At 39.5% G+C, this 16,606-nt stretch overlaps 1 protein-coding gene across 4 annotated transcripts; it reads right to left on the reverse strand.

Annotated features, from left to right (window-relative positions):
- Positions 1 to 2,747: 2,747 nt before the first annotated feature.
- Positions 2,748 to 16,506, reverse strand: LOC121861196 (serine-rich adhesin for platelets-like). 4 transcript variants are annotated; one of them, XM_042358793.1, is made up of 13 exons: positions 16,337 to 16,506; positions 15,567 to 15,875; positions 14,420 to 15,208; positions 13,354 to 13,567; positions 11,574 to 13,174; positions 10,759 to 10,928; positions 10,065 to 10,226; positions 9,035 to 9,171; positions 8,394 to 8,586; positions 6,704 to 6,788; positions 6,329 to 6,465; positions 3,913 to 4,096; positions 2,748 to 3,172 (listed from the first exon to the last, which is right to left on the reverse strand). In XM_042358793.1, exons 2-13 carry the CDS (start codon positions 15,817 to 15,819, stop codon positions 3,006 to 3,008), a joined length of 4,092 nt encoding a protein of 1,363 aa, XP_042214727.1. In that variant the 5' UTR covers positions 15,820 to 15,875; positions 16,337 to 16,506; the 3' UTR covers positions 2,748 to 3,005. The 4 variants fall into 4 exon arrangements, with proteins under 4 accessions (XP_042214727.1, XP_042214726.1, XP_042214725.1 ...); XM_042358792.1 differs by having other exon boundaries at positions 16,300 to 16,506; XM_042358791.1 differs by having other exon boundaries at positions 16,264 to 16,506.
- Between the last annotated feature and the right edge of the window lie 100 nt (positions 16,507 to 16,606).

The following is a 16,606-nucleotide window of genomic DNA, read 5'->3' on the forward strand; positions in this document are numbered from 1 at the left end:
CAAAAGCTTTCATGACTGAAAGAAGGAACATGCAGTAAACATACAAATTATTATAGTTTACAGTTGATGGCCCGAGCTGGTCATGGAGACACCAGGTGGTGTGGTGTTCATGTGGTGTAGTAACTCGTCCGTAGGTGTTGATATGAAGGACCTCACGTGGTCATGGAGAAACCGGGTGGTGTGGTGTTCACGTGGTGTAGTAACTCGTCCTCGGGTGTTGATATGAAGGACCTCACATGGTCATGGGGACACCGTGTGGTGTGGTGTTCACGTGATGTAGTGAATCGTCCTCGGGTGTTGATATGAAGGACCTCACGTGGTCATGGGGACACCGTATGGTGTGGTGTTCACGTGGTGTAGTGACTCGTCCTCGGGTGTTGATATGAAGGACCTCATGGGGACACCAGGTGGTGTGGGGTGGTGTCACAGTACCTCACTCTGCTCGGTGATGTTGTGTTATCTCGTAGTCAGGTGCATAGCCGACCTGCTGTTATTCCCAGGGTGGACGGATTAACATTGTCTGGTCAGAGGATGGTTCACAGGGGTGTTTATCTCAGTGGTGGGTCGCGGCTCTCACTGGTACTGTCTAGTGCTGAATTCACTGGCTTAAACACTGTTCATCACTGACCCCACTTCTTTCCAAAACGAAATTGTTACTTTTGATTATGTAGATATCCCGGTGGTGAGGATAGGTCAGGGAGAGGGACTTCAAGAATGGCCGAACATGGCGGGTGTGTGAGTGTTTGTTGATAGAGCAGCCGTCATCATGGGTCTTCTGGTGGGCAGTAAGTAGCCTTTCACGAGATGGACGAGGAGGAGTAAAGTAGGGGAGGTGAGAAGGAGTGAGGTAAGGTAGAAGAGGAGGAAGGAAGGGGGCAGGAGGTGAGGAAGACCAACACAGCCACCTTCTCTGAGTGTCTGTGTTTTCGTTGTATATGTCTGTTTTTGTCTCTCTCTCTCTTACTATCTGTACTTCTCATTTTATTACTGTTTTTTCCTGTTCCTGTCAATTAATATTTTTCTACCTTTGTACATCTGTTTGTCCCTATTATGTAAGTACTGAAGTTATAAACACCTAAAATAAACTTAGCACCACAGCTAAGTTATGAACCGTTTGTGAATAGTTCTTACGGTAGTTTGTATGGACTTCAGATCTCCCGGTAGTTATGAACTTCATACCTCAGCGGTGTTAGTGAATATGAGCCATGGAATATATGTAATACAGGGGGCCCCAAATTCGCGGTTCTCGTTATTCGCGGATGACACCCTGGATGTACCCAAGAATGTCTGTGGGTTGTTTTAAAGTTGCCGGCATTTTTGCAGTTGGGACAGGGAGCCATTCGTTCTGGAGACAGTAATTTCTTTTACCTGTATTGTAAATATGTGTGTGTGTGTGTGTCTACACACACACAAACAAAACACATATAAATAAATAATAATGGGAAAATCCTATCACAAGTAATCAGAAAAAATTTATTAAAAATGCGTGTCTACCCTCAAGTCCGTGCTCTATTAATAAAGTACTGTACTGTAATAGAGAACGGACTTGAGGGTAGACTGTCATATTTTTAATAAATCTGTTTCTGATTATATGTGATAGAATTTTCCCATTATTATTTATTTCTGTGTTTTGTGTGTGTATCTACACACACATACAATACTACAGGTAAAAGAAATCATTGTCCTAAGGGCAAACACATAAAGGGAACATACATTTCTTTGTACACAAGTCAAAATGTATCCCCCCCCCCGTCTGCAAATGTTATTCGCTGATTTGCGGCCATTTTGAGAACCTAACCCCAGCGAATTTGGGGGGTCCGCTGTAAAACTTTATTTATGCTTTGTAATACATTAATTACTTTTATATTAAAATCAATGTGTATTTGTCTGCTAAAATATTATCTATAGCATCACTCCCCTGCCCCTTTTCATATTGGCTGCAAGTGAGCATTGAATCCACACTGAAAGAGATTACATCAGTCAATCAATATGGGTATCAACTATAAATTCTTATTTTCACTACAGTACTGTGAATCCAAGGTTTATTTTTTATAGGCATATAATGTATACATGAATTTCTGTGATAAAATATTTAAAAGGAAGTTTCAGAAACCATCACTCCATGTACATTTACCCAGTTCATTAATTATGCAAGGTTCACTCTCAAGTGGTGAGCAGACATTGCAAAGGTCCAACACCTCAAAACTGAAAGGATTCATTCTTAAGTCTTATGTACTTGCTAAACTTTGCTGTTCATTTATGATTTACCAGTGGCATCCCTTACAAGCATGAGTGCAAAGCAAGCATTAAGTGACAAGACTGCTTCAGTGACCAAAAAGCAGAGGAAATTATTTTATGGTGAAAATGTAAGTGAGTGAGTTGGATGAATTATGAGGTGGCAGCTGTTCTCATGCGGACTACCGAAAGTGTGTGTGTACTGTACTGTGTATTGATGATATTAAGAACGAAGTTCTTAATGTCATTACTACTAATTGAATGAGATACTTACCAATAATACTCCTATCTTATTCACACCTCTAACCAAAGGACAGATAAATTTACCTGACAGCTGCATGGAGTCTGTCACTCTGATCTTGATAGTCATACAAACAGGTTCACAATCCATGGTTTGTAATAGGCATCTTTGTAGAAGATTTTGGAGAAATCATCCACAATTACACTACATATGTATTATGTACTACAAGAAATGTGTATGTGCCATTATGTGGTAAAGTAAAGTAAGTAAATAAAGAAATTATACTTTTATTATGTAAATACTGTACAATATTTTCTTTGGTATTGTTTTGTATATGCTGAAGGCTTAAGTGTTTGCAAGTTTGAATAACAACCCTTAATTTTCCAGCATGAAATACATTTATCTGTAATACAAAATATACTTGATTTACATACAATTACTGTATATACATGTTCTATAATCAGCTGAATAAGCTTCCCATAAGACAAACTTTCAGATAACTAAAGGAATGCTTACTTAAAAACATAGTTCATAGAAAAGGCTTAGATGTGTGAGAAACTTGGGTCTGACCTACTAATATAACTCCATCAGTAGAGGAGGTCAGGGTTATGGTGGGGTCTGGAGGGGCAGTGATGGGCAGTAGGTATCCAAGCTGCAGTGCCGGGGGAGTGCCACCAATGGTTATACATCCAGGACCTGGTACAGAATGACAAGAATAACAACACAAGGTTTTAAAAGATTTTACAGAACTTTAAATTTACTGTAAGCCAACAGTTATGACAAAATCAACAAAGTTGTGATTTATTTTGTTTTACCAAACAAAGAAAAATATGATTCCCGTTTCTTGTCAAGTTATAGTGTATTGGCAGAGGAAGACACAGTCCTGTGTGTGGTCATGTCATTTAAATATTGTAGCTTTATAGGGTTGATTTAACAAATTTCACAATACTTTTTTGAGTCAACTTATGGAGGTGCAAAATAAATACACATACAGCTACTCCCTGACTTACGACCTACTCGACTTACGACCACCCGGACATACGACCGCCTCAGTTGTACCAAAATTTTGTCAAATTACATATTTTCGAGTCCCAACGTCAGTGATTGTGCTGTGTACTGAAAAAATTTTCGTTTGTAATTCACTTTAAAATGGCTGGCAAACTTAAATGTGAGAGTTTTGTGGTACTGAGAAGAAAAAGAGACACCCATTTTAGTTTTTCTATGTATTATTTAAGCATTTTCGACTTACGACCTGGATTTGGGTCCCTAACCCCGTCGTAAGTCGGGGAGCAGCTGTATACTCTATATCAGTCTATAAACAACAACTATCAAACTGCAATTACTGATGATTTAATTGTATTTAAGTTTTTATAGAGTTATGTAATGCAAAGACATGTCATGATGAGAATGTTTACTAATGCCACTGCAGCTCTCACTCTGAAGCGTTGGTGTGGCAAGAGTAGTCGTGAATGATGTGTGGGAGGCCATCAGTTCTCTTCCATCACTGGCATCCATTTCACCCCCACAGCCCACAACTGGTGCAGTACTGCCAAGCAACAGTGACCCACCATCACTCCCCTGTGTGAGGTTACGGGTGTCATAGCTGTGATCTGGCCATACCTGAAATGTTCAAGTTATCATCAGTGATAAAGGTAAAACTAACTACAGTAATCCTGTGTTTTTCGCACTTTTTTTATCGCGTTTTTTTTTACTAAAAAATTATATTCCTGTATATATAAAATATCCTTAAAAAAAAACAAAAATTGTGCCATTTTCGATATTCCCCACTGCGGTGCAGCAAACAGACGCCACCTTTTCCCGCCTCAGACACCCTCTGCTCCGAGAAGCCTCAGTCCACACGTGCCTACCGTACTGTGAACGCTACTGTGATTACCTCTTCTGCTTGTCCTCCCACATGGCTCCGGGACGTAAGCCAGCCTCATCAAAGGCAAATATTACTAGCAAAGACTCTAAAGTGACCAAGAGATCAAGAATAGTGATGACCTTAACGGAAAAAACAGTTTTATTGGACAAGCTCAGAGGTGGTATGAGCTATGGCTCGAGATGTGGTGAAGATACAAGTCTTCAAGTGAAGGAATGTGGGTGGAAGTGGACTGGCTGGCTGGCTGGCGTGACTGTGTGAGGGCGGGCAGACGCCGGGGCAGCAGGGAGAGGCTGGAAATGCGGGTGTTACCGACCTCAGCGAAATATACATTTTTTTATTTACTTGTACAGTGGTCCCTCAGTTAACGAACGGTTCGATTAACGAAATTTCGGTTAACGAACAAGGATCTTCAATTCGGTTAACGAACAAAACTTTGATTAACGAAATCCTTACAAACATGTTTTGTTGTGAGCTCAGCTGATGGGCTAGTCTGCCAATTCAGTAATCTATTCTATGTTTACATTCGTTTCCAGTGGAGTAAATATCAAGAAATTTGTGCTCTTTAATATTTTTGCATTTTATATATTAAAATTATTAGTCATTTTAAAATTTAGTTAACATATTGATAATATATGAAGTACAAGGAACTAGTTTTTTGTGCGCTCATCAGCCGCTTGACTCAGCCACCAGGCGTCAGTTTGGCTTTGTTGACAGTGGAGTGAACATCCATTTTGTTGGTGTCTTGAATATTTTTGCATTTTTACATTGAAATTATTGGTCATTCTGAAATTTAGTTAACATATTGATAATACTGTATATAGCGCAGTGCAGTGTTGATTTAAATAAAATAATCTTGAATTACACCTAGTGAACTTAAAATTTTATTGCTGAAATTACTGCATCGAGCATGGGTCCACTGAAAGGTGATTTCTCCTCCATCCCCACTTCCTTCTCTTCTTCCTTCTCCTCCACCCCCACTTCTAATTCCCATCATCATCATCAACCAGGAACCTTCTACATACACACCTCAAAGTAAGTGTACCTTACTGCATTTTTTTTTACTTTGTATGTACTTTTCTGTGAGCTGGAACCAATTACCCATATCCCATTGAAACAATGGATTCGGTTAATGAAATTTTCGGCTAACAAATGACTCTGTGGAACGAATTGTGTTTGTTAACCGAAGGACCATTGTAAATTATTTTTTTTTGTACTGTATAACTGTGTTTACGTTTTTCCATTATTATACTACAATATGATTAGTTTCAAATAATGATGTTAGTAAATGCCGGTACAGTGCATCAGTGATCAGTGTGACCACTGGGACGTGAATGGAGAGCATGGCGTGATTAAGTGCAAGACCTACCTGAGCTGTTTGGTGGCCACAGGTACAGTGATTCCTAAAAGAGTATTCGCGGTTTTGGCTATTCGTGGGAGTTTCAGGAACGTAATTCCCGTGAAAAACACTGGATTACTGTAGAAGTAAATTTGAAACGTAGCCTCGTCATACAGAAAATGCTTAAATGAGCTTGTTAAATATATTCTTGCTTTCCTTATTGGGGGAAATTTAATGCATTGAATCTTTGAGAATCAAATTCTTGGCCATTACTCATAACTACAGTACATTAAGGCAGTATGTAACAGTGATTCTCTAACAAGATGCCCCACGACAACTACAGCATGTAGATGGTGTGAAAGGACTATATTGAGCATGTTATCTATTGACTGCCTTTACTACTCTCCTACTGCTGCATGGGACAGATTAAGGTGTACAAAACCTCAAATAGGGTGTGGAAATAACAAAGGAGAATGATTACAGGACAAGCGAGTACAGCAGGAATGGGTTAAGTCAGCAAGTAGAAATAGCATACTGTACACACGTTGACCAAAAAGTCACACCCCACAGGGATCATAATTAATACAAGATTAAAATATGAGTCAGATGCAATACAAATATATCACTCTACCTGTAATTCAGACACTTCTGGTCCCATCTTGATTTTGATATCATCTAGGCAGGTAACTTGAGTCGCCTCTGGTGTATTTTTAAGAGGATCAGTGGGGGTTTGGACAACTGATCCTGCCTTCACTTTTTTAGACTTTCCTGTAAATATTTACAAATAAAAATTATTTTACCAAAGAAATTAAGAGAATGACAATTTGTTTCTCAAAAGGAACAATATTTTTTTTCACTGGCTTCTAAAGAAACTAGAAAATAGTGGTGATATACAGTTCCTTTCAAGCCTTTTCCAACTACAGTGTATTAGTGTCCTCAAAATCAGGAGTAACACAGACTCACTCATTCATGGAAATACAGTAAACAGACAGACAGACCGACACACCTGAGCGAGGCAGCACAGGTCCCCGCGCCCGTGGTACACCAGCACCCTTCTGGTCCTCTATCTTGTGAATCTTGTGCAGGTGAGTCTGTATCACAACTAGTTCTTATTAGAAACAATTACTATGACATGCAAACAACTTATAGGTAGATGTATACAAAGATGGTCATGGGGAGTGATGTGTGATGACAATACCACCAAAAACATATTACTGTACCTAAAGCCCATTTGTATACACTTATATTGCATCCATTCATTCAACTTTCTGTATTAGAACTATGGATAAGAGGTTAAAGTCACAGAGAAAACAGAGAAAGTTAGTTAGTTTCACACTCAGAAGACTTTTCCTACCATAGTGTACCGGTAAGGTTGGGTGACCTGAGTTGAGAACAAACACACTTCATTGTGACCACATTTTTACTAATAAAATGGGAATAGTCTGTGATGGTATTTTTATCCACACTCAGGCCCTATCTATCAGATTACCCCTGTAGCCTTACACAACCCAGCATCAGCCATCAACAACACATTTATATCTACAATCCACTTGGTGTTGTGTTGTGCACACACACACACACACAATGGAACCAGTGTTGAATAGTGGTGAACAGTGCTTAAGTCAGTGAAAAACAACTCGACAGTTGAGTCTGAGCCAAGCTAACCTTCACACAGTGAGGTCCCAGGTACCCAGTGATAATTCCTCTGAGAATCCACGATAGAGAGGCCTGGGACCACACCTCACCCACTTGAGTGAGTGAATTCCTGTGACAGCGGACCACGTGGTGTCCCCATTATGCACGACACCGCATAGTGAATGAGTTGCTACAGCATCAGTGAAGTTCCTCATAACACCTGCGAGGGAATTACTACACCACGTGATGCCCCTCATAACACCATCCGTGAGGGAATTACTACGCCATGTGATGCCCCTCATAACACCATCCGTGAGGGAATTACTACGCCATGTGATGCCCCTTATAACACCACCTGTGAGGGAATTACTACACCACATCAGGCCCCTCATAACACCATCTGTGAGGGAATTATTACACCACATCAGGCCCCTCATAATGCCATCTGTGAGGGAAGTACTACACCACATCAGGCCCCTCAAACACCATCTGTGAGGGAACTACTACATCATCAGGCCCCTCGTAACACCACCTGTGAGGGAATTACTACACCACGTCAAGCCCCTCATAACACCACCTGTGAGGGAACTAGTACTCCACTCGATGCCCCTCATGACGCCATCTATGAGGGAGTTACTACACTACGTGTCTGCTGTTCAACACCTCAGCTCACATGATCTACGTGTGTAAACATTAATCTGTATGTTCACTGTATATGTTCCTTCACCTTTCTCTAATGAAGGTTTTGGTTAAACCACCAATGTATGTAATAAGTCATTTATGTCCAACGTATATTTTCAGCCTTCGGGCTGCAAACTTTTTCAACAAACCGTTTATTATTATTATCATCACACACACACACACACACACACTAGTTGCTTCCTTACTGTGACATTATTTCATAGCATTACAAATAGAGCATCTTGTGTAAATTCATTTCAAATAAAAGGAGAAAATCCTGATCTTGCATTGTTGTCCCATTTCCATAGATTTTTGTACTCCATGATCCACTGCACACAACTTTGAGGGGATTAAGATAATGGATTAAGTCTGAAACTGACCTGTAAGTTGTCTTTGCGTCTACAAGTATACCCACACATATGACACATGAACGGCTTCACATTATTGTGTTTATACATGTGGTCTCGTAGACGTTTGCTATCTGCATACTGCTGGCCACACTGTTCACACTCAAATGGCTTCTCACCGGTGTGACTTCGACGGTGACGCCACAAACTACTCAATGTTGGTGCACTGGAAAATGACACGGACACATTACTGTTATTATACAAGATACATATAAGAACGTTTATACCAACCTCATCCCAAGCTGGAGGGTGAATGTGGATCTGTTACTCAGTTATTAAGAAAGCTCAAAACATAAAAATACTGTACAAACATAGTGGAGAAAAAATACTAGCTTGCAGGGAAGACAAACTACATCTTCCACTTGATGAATGTAAAGTGAACAAATTGATGGAGGTTTACTCGCTGCTGCAGTTTTTATATACAAATACCACACAATATCAATCTCACTATGGTCTTATATCTTCATCTATGAGCTATTGGAAACAACAAAAGGAGATTCTATGTGAGGGCAAAAAATTTTAAGACAATTTTAAGAAACAAATCATAGTATTGGTGGTTATTTTATAGTTGGTGATGAATAAACCAGAGAAAATGCACAACTTGTTTAACTTACTGGAATCCACAAGTTTCACAGACATATGGCTTCTCCTTCGTGTGTGTTCTTATGTGCTTGGCCAGAGCCGTTTTCTCCGTCGTTGCATACGTACAGTGATTACACTTGAAAGGCTTGTCTATTGTATGGCGACGCACCTAAGGAATATTATGTTTGTAATTATGTCAAGGAGTTATCAGTCTCATCCTTAGTGAAGATGTATTTTCTGTAGCAGCAAAGTGATTCATCTGGTCAGGATGATTTAAACATTATTAAGGATATTCACTTGACAGTCCAGTTTTGATATCTTCAAGAAATAATTACATCATACTTCAACATAATTCACCAGTTTATGAAATGTTCTCTAACCCATTATAGTATATGCTTTTGAAAACTGTGATAGTAAGTGTAGAATATAGATTTATACAAATACAGTGTACAGTATATAGCATGTCTAATCTGTGTGTGTGTGACAAATTATGTGAACTGCTTGTACAGTAGTACATCATACCAGAACACATCTATGGCAGTAAGAATGAATGAATGACAATAAATAAATGTATAATGTGTGTGTGTGTGTGTGTGTGTGTGTGTGTGTGTTTGATCACCTGCAGCTACACTTCATAAAGCAGGAAAAGGACTGAGGAAAATAACTGCTCATGGGTTACTACTATTTCTACTTGAGAGTTGACAATATTACTGTACTGTGTCAGTACTGTACAGTACCTGTAATGTTCTCAATAAACAAATTATTACTTTGCTGCTTTAATAAAACCATCATTTATTCATCAGTGAGATACAGTGTTCTTCAGAGTCAACAGATCAGCTTGCATAGTCATTACTGAACACAGGTTAGTCACTATACTGTATACTGCATTGTTCAGTGTCTTAATTATTTTCATAAATTTGAAAGAATTTAAGAAAAGCTGACTGGATTTTTGTTATACAGTAGAGTCCCCTTTCTTTGATGTAATTATATTGGTATTTACTAGGTTGTTCTAAAATGCAAAAACTGTACTGTACTATGAGGTGAACAACATCTCTAACTTACAGTGTGGGCCTTAAGCTTGTAGTCAGCGAGGGTAGTAAAGGCACATTCAGGGCATGAGAGGGACTGAGTGAGGGGTCGACCCTCTGCATCACGTTGGTGTTTTGACGCCAAGTGTTTAATTAGGTTGAACTTCTGGCTATACATCACAGGACAACATTCACACTGTTGAGAATAAACTATATTAGACCAAACATCAGCACTGTACATCGGTTATTCATAAATCATAACCATTGGTTTAAAAAAAAATAAAAAATAATATTCTTTTTAAATAATATTATCTCGGTTTTAATAATTTTCAAGTATTTGTAGCCCATTTTATAATCATAAACAATACATTCTTGATAATTTAGCAATCATTTAACTCTTTTCCATGAAAAAAAATAACTGAAAAGGACAAATTTGAGAAACCCAAGCTTTGATCAGTCATCCAGACTCATCCTGCATGCTTAAAGGCAAAACCTAAGTCTAAGTTCAACTTAATGCATGAAAAACTACTCTACTTTTACAGCTGAAAGCTTTAAGGAATTAATTTAAGTACAGTTGAAGAGAGAGATGGCATTGGCAACTTGACTTATATACTGTATATATATATATATACTGTAGATAAAAAAAAACATGTTTTTTGTTTGGTTTAAACAATGGTTTAAATCGGACAACCCGGTCCTAATCAAAGGAGACCATCACTAGAGCCCACCTTGTACATGACCTCCTCCCCGCGATGTACTCTCAAGTGGGTCTTGACTGTAGCACGAGTCTTGAACTTTTTGTTACACACAGCACAGGTGTTACAGTCTTTGGTGATGTGAGAATTTGCATGTTGTACCAAGGAACTATGTAGAGGACTGCTGAAGTCACACAGCTGACCTAAAAATTGGGTAAACACGCACATTAGTTAAACAAATTATTGTATAAATAATTGCCAATTAATGGAAAATTGAGTCTGCACAACATTTACTACAGGGATCAAATTAAATTTTTTCTAATAACATTTGATGAAATAATCCCACAACCTTAGTATAGTCTGGAGTAAGTTACGGATTTACTGAAAAAGAGACAAAAAAAAAAGGATGAAAATTTTTTAAACCCACAAAACATAGTATTTAGGATCACCTAAAAATTAGACCTCCTAACATATTGTACTTCGAGATTAACCACTCTGATGATAACCTAATCTAAGTACCCCAGGATGTACTTAGGTCTATTCTAGGTATGACTATCTGACCCCTGTGTTCAGATTATTATTCAGTTGTAAAACTGTACCTGGTACTAAGTTGGGCACAACGAGTGTTAATGTCCATCTTATTACAGTACAATGCTTCACATATACTGTACTCTTGTCTACACTAAGTTGAGTCATTTGATGATAAATGGACCAACTACAATACTGTAATGCTAGAGTGTACACTATGTTATGATGTTGGAAATTTTGCATAAATGTTTCAACTCGGTCCAAAACTTGACATCCTTAACACTATCCTCAAGTGAACATTTTGCCATTACAGTACTTACATTTGGCTACAGTACCAATTTCATGTTCATTCCACAGATGAAGGGTGAGTTTATCCAAGTGCTTGAACATTCTAGGGCACTGTGAACATTTATGGGCGTCCTCCTCCTCACTACCACTGTGTTCTTCTGGCACTAATCCAGGACTAGAGGGCACAGTGCCTGATGGGGTGGTGTTGGCTTTACAATTGTTTGATGACACTGTGGTGGTAGTGGTTGTGTTGACAGTGGGAGTGACAGAGGTTGATGTGCTGTTATTACATGTGGTTACACTCTCAGAAATGTTAACAGATGAGTTTACAGTAACTGCTGAAGATACTGGCTGAGCACTGATGTGTGGTGACAATGATGAAGAGGAAGTTGATGTTGTTGTATTACTACTACAAGACTTAGATGTGGGAGAAAGAGAAGCAATGGGGGAGTGTGTCAGAGAAGTAGTTGTGTGTGACAGGTAAGGGGAATTTGGCCAAGTTACTATGGGCGAAGAAGTTGCAAATGAAGAAGCAGAAGTGAGAGAGAAAATAGTATTTGATGAGGAAGAGCTGATGTTTGATACAACAGAAGGGTGTACAGAAGGAGTTGACATAATTGGTGGATACATAGTAGGAGCTGAGCCAATAGAGGGCTGTATTACCAATGGATTAGAAGAAGAGGATGAGTGAGAGAGCATGGGTGTTGTGGATATGGAGGACATGGCCAACTGTGGAGTGGATAGGGATGACTGAGTAAGAATACTACTACTGGAATCTGAAGATGGCAAAGCAAGTGAATTTGATAAGCTGGGGTTAGAAGCAGAAGACCCAGATGACTCTATAATGAGAGGAACTGTGGTTACTGATGAGTGTGGCAGAGAGGAAGAATATGTCGAGGTTGTAGGTGTCCCTGACTGTGTGATGGGGGTCAGGATTGATACAGATGACTCACTTAGAGGAGATGGTGTAGGACCTGAAGACTGTATGTGAGAAGGAACTGATGATATTTGTGACAAAATGTGACCAGGTGAGACAGATGACTGAGTGAACATGGGGCTGGTTGACTGGGAATAAGAATCTGTAGGATATGAAATACTAAGAGCTTCACCATCTACAGACTGAACAGGGACAGCCTGCATAGGAACAGTAGATAAAGTATGATGAACTTGTGAGAGGTCTGGCTGATTAACAACAGCTGTGGACAAGACAGATGGCTGAAGAAATGGGGTGAAAGAGAAGTTAGATTGGGTAAGTAGAGGAGTTGGGTTGGGGAGAGAAGACTGTGCTAACAATGGATTACTATTAGCAACAGTGGAGTGACTAAACATAGATAGACTACTTGGACATGTAGTTTGTGTTAAAAGTGGAGTAGCCATAGACATGGGGGAGGCTATTAAGGGGACCGTGTTTGAGGCCGTGGCTCGGTTTAAAAGAGACGAATTGGCCAGAGAGGAATGTACGTGTAGAGGCCCCTCGTTCAATATTTGTGGCAACGTGACGGTGTCAGTGATGGATGGTTGTGCATGAAGAGTGTTGGCACCAGGTATGTGGGGAATCACTGGAGGTCGGCCTTCTGGTAAAACTACCATCCAGTTTTCCTTGTTGTTCCTTGTACTTGTCTGATCTTCTGGGCTGTAAGAGACAAAAGTCACTATAACAGTACAAACTACACAACAGGTAACAATAAAGAAAGACAAAATAAAAGGAACTAAGAAAAAGTACAAGTGATCCTATATTTACTTCAGATAAAAATTTCCTTGAATGATACGAGAGCGTAGAAGAAATCAAACAATATGCACAGGCTGAAGTACCTAACTGAGGGGAGCGATGAGAAAATTGCCGACTGCCGCTGAGACGTATCTTGAAGAGACACACCGCCGATGCTGTCCTTAACCTTTAGTCTTACTCGAGAATCTGCAGTAGCCCGGAGAGACCTCCGAGATCGCAGCCACCTGGGACTGATGGTCATTTTAGCCTCGTCAGACAGAAGAATGCTATCCATGTCCACCACTGATGGACTCGGAGCTGTTGCGTTGAAGAGGTACAGTACAGTACTGGGAAACATGATCACTACATTTTGCACATCACATAATCATTAATACTTCCAAACCTTAAAAGAGAATGGAAACATTAAACAACTGCAGGGAAAAAAAAAGAGGCCAAAAATGTAATAAACTATCTTGTACAATTGCTATTACTGAACCTTTACAACTCTGAAAGCAGGACATAGTGCCTAATTTTCCTCAGGCATTTATGATTCTATTTATATACTTGCACATTTAAAAAAATTATGATGATCCAATATTTATTTAAATCATCAATAATTAAATACTGAAGAACTGAAACAAGCTAAAATATTTTTGCATACTGTATCAACTGTATTACAAAATCAATTCCACTTACTTGTACAAAAATTTAGGACTGTAGAAATATGAGCTGTATTTAGAAAAACTAGAGCAGGCAGTGAATGTAGAAGTAGGGGCGACTTATACAATACTGGGGTTAGAGAAATAACACAACACCTAACATGTCTTATTGACCGAGGGGGATTCTACAACCCAACCTAGGAAAATTTATTCGTTTTTGACACAGACGAGGCTAGCATGAGGGTCGCTTTATGACAACACTGCATCCTACTGTAAAACATATCTGAAAACATTATATAAGAAAGCCAACACAAATGAATGCTGGGTCTTGAGTCTTCCTGACATGCATGAAGAATCAAGTATACTACACATATAGAGCTGTACAGGGAGGAAGTGATGTCTATTTAACATTGAAGAGAATTATTAAAGTGAGAACTGAAATAACAATAGATGCTGGTCTACCACACACACATATATAGAGATAAGTACTTCACTTGTGACTCCACCTTACCATCTGCTGCCAGAGCCTCCAGCAACATGAAAGTGTTATAAGCATCATCTGTGTCACCTTCCAGGACACACGTGTTAGAATGTCGAGGGTCTATCTGAACACTGCGCTCCTCTTTTCCATGTTCTTCTAGTGTTGTGTTCAATATCCTTCCACCTTCAATAACAACTTCAGGTTCACCCCTAAAATTGAGAACGGTTCCCGTGTACACCACGTCCCCGTCAGGCTTGCCGTACACCTCGCCACACTCCGGTGGTCTGCTCTTGAACACTGATGTGGTTTCTTCTAACACTGAACTTTCAAATATTGAAGGAACATTATTCTTCATCTGATTGCACTGAATGGCAAAGGCATCCCCATCTGTCCCTGGTGCAGTGCACAGTTCACTGAATGACATGTTGGTGGAGGAGCCAAGTGCATTAATGTTGGTGTCTATTTTTAGTGGCTCAGAATATTTAGGAGGGTCCTGTAGTATGCCTTGTTCATGGGGTTTAACAGCCACCAGAGGAATGGTTGTGTTGTCACCAAGTCCACAATTGCTTTCAGTTCTTTCTAACTGCATGAGGGAATTATCTGTGGTTATTTCCATCACACCTGAGGTATCTATTGATGTGTAGTTCATGTCAGCGTGTGCTATATACTGTGGTTCTGGTCCTGTGATATATCCTCCTGCATCCGCTTGGAATCCAAAGACTTGAAGGGAGCGCACAAGAGCCAAGACATGCGGCAAACGATGGTGAGGCACCAAGAGTTCTCCACAGTACATGTACTCCACCACTGCACGCAAGTCATCTGTAAAACACAATGTGTTCAGTAACCTACAGTACTAAAGTACTTTTAAATCTTGCATTGGACAAGAGGCAACTACAGTCCAAACTGCAAGACCAGAAAGCTATTGTGATTATCAAGATTCATTTAAATCTACTTCAAGATATTCAACATTATAACCTGAAATTGACTTAACTAACTAGATTGGGTTAGGATGGGTTTGATCAGATTTTTTAATTTCCAGAAATAGTGTTCAATAAATCTCAAAATTTACAAAATGTTTTCTTCAATAAGGCTCAAAGGAAAACAATAAGACCTTGCAAGGCAAGCTTAATATCACCAAAACTATTACTGAAAAATTGTAGTATATATGTTTACTTACTTGGAGCAATGAGCATGCCAAGGTTAGCAGTGGACATGTGTAGCTCTACCATCCCTGAACCAAGTGACTGTAGGCGATCCATGAAGAACCGACTCCCGGCAGCCAGCACCGCCTTATGTGCATATATGTGAGCCTCATCACACACCAGCCTCACGTCCAAGAGGCACGACTGAGCATAGAGGCGATACAAGCTATTGGCCAGCACAAGACTGTGGCCTGTCCACGAGAGGCGGTCACTGTCACAGGTAGCCATCTTGATCCTCAGTGAGTCAGCACCTCTTCCTCTCCATATCTTCCTTACACCACTTCCTGTTCATAAATATTAACACATTGTAAATCAACAAAGTATGACATCCTACTGAAATAAAGATGTTATTTGGACAGTCGATATAATTCATTATGTATCAACAACAACAGCCACACACTGTTCCCTGTTGGCCACCGATTATTTTCTTTTAATAAAAAAATTTCAAATTACTTAAACAAAAAGTGTTAATTACTTAAAGAGATAAAACATTGCTTGATCTGGGTAAAGTTTTACTCAACTCAACCAGCTGAACAAACACTTGCTTATAAATACAAAGATCAACAACAAGTGATCACTGCAAACTTATAACAAATAATCAATACTATATATGGATGATCACAACAATAGTATACTAACAATGTACTTAAGTGACATACGTGTACAAACTACCGTTCAATTAGTTGCAGAGGGATCAAGTAAAATTACCCCAAACCCATCATTATGAAGATTCCTCTCTATATACTTTTATCCTCTTCACCACTGATCAGTTCGTTAGCCGCTTGGGTGAACGGTCACGTCTCTTTCACACACTGTTGGCAAGTACTGGGCATGTACTGGCTCCTGAACGTATCTGAAGCTACTCCAGATAGTGTGGTAGTGTGGTAGGGATCCAGCCTCTGTTTACCCTCCACAGCTGATCAACTCTCGCTACCATAACTTCCAGCACAAATCGCTATATCTGTCTCCTCCAAAACTCCCCTTTTATATCAGAGTTATCATTTATTTCCAAACA

This window comes from Homarus americanus, unplaced genomic scaffold (assembly GCF_018991925.1).
Source record: "Homarus americanus isolate GMGI-L3 unplaced genomic scaffold, GMGI_Hamer_2.0 scaffold21314, whole genome shotgun sequence".
NCBI classification, from domain to species: Eukaryota; Metazoa; Arthropoda; class Malacostraca; order Decapoda; family Nephropidae; genus Homarus; species Homarus americanus.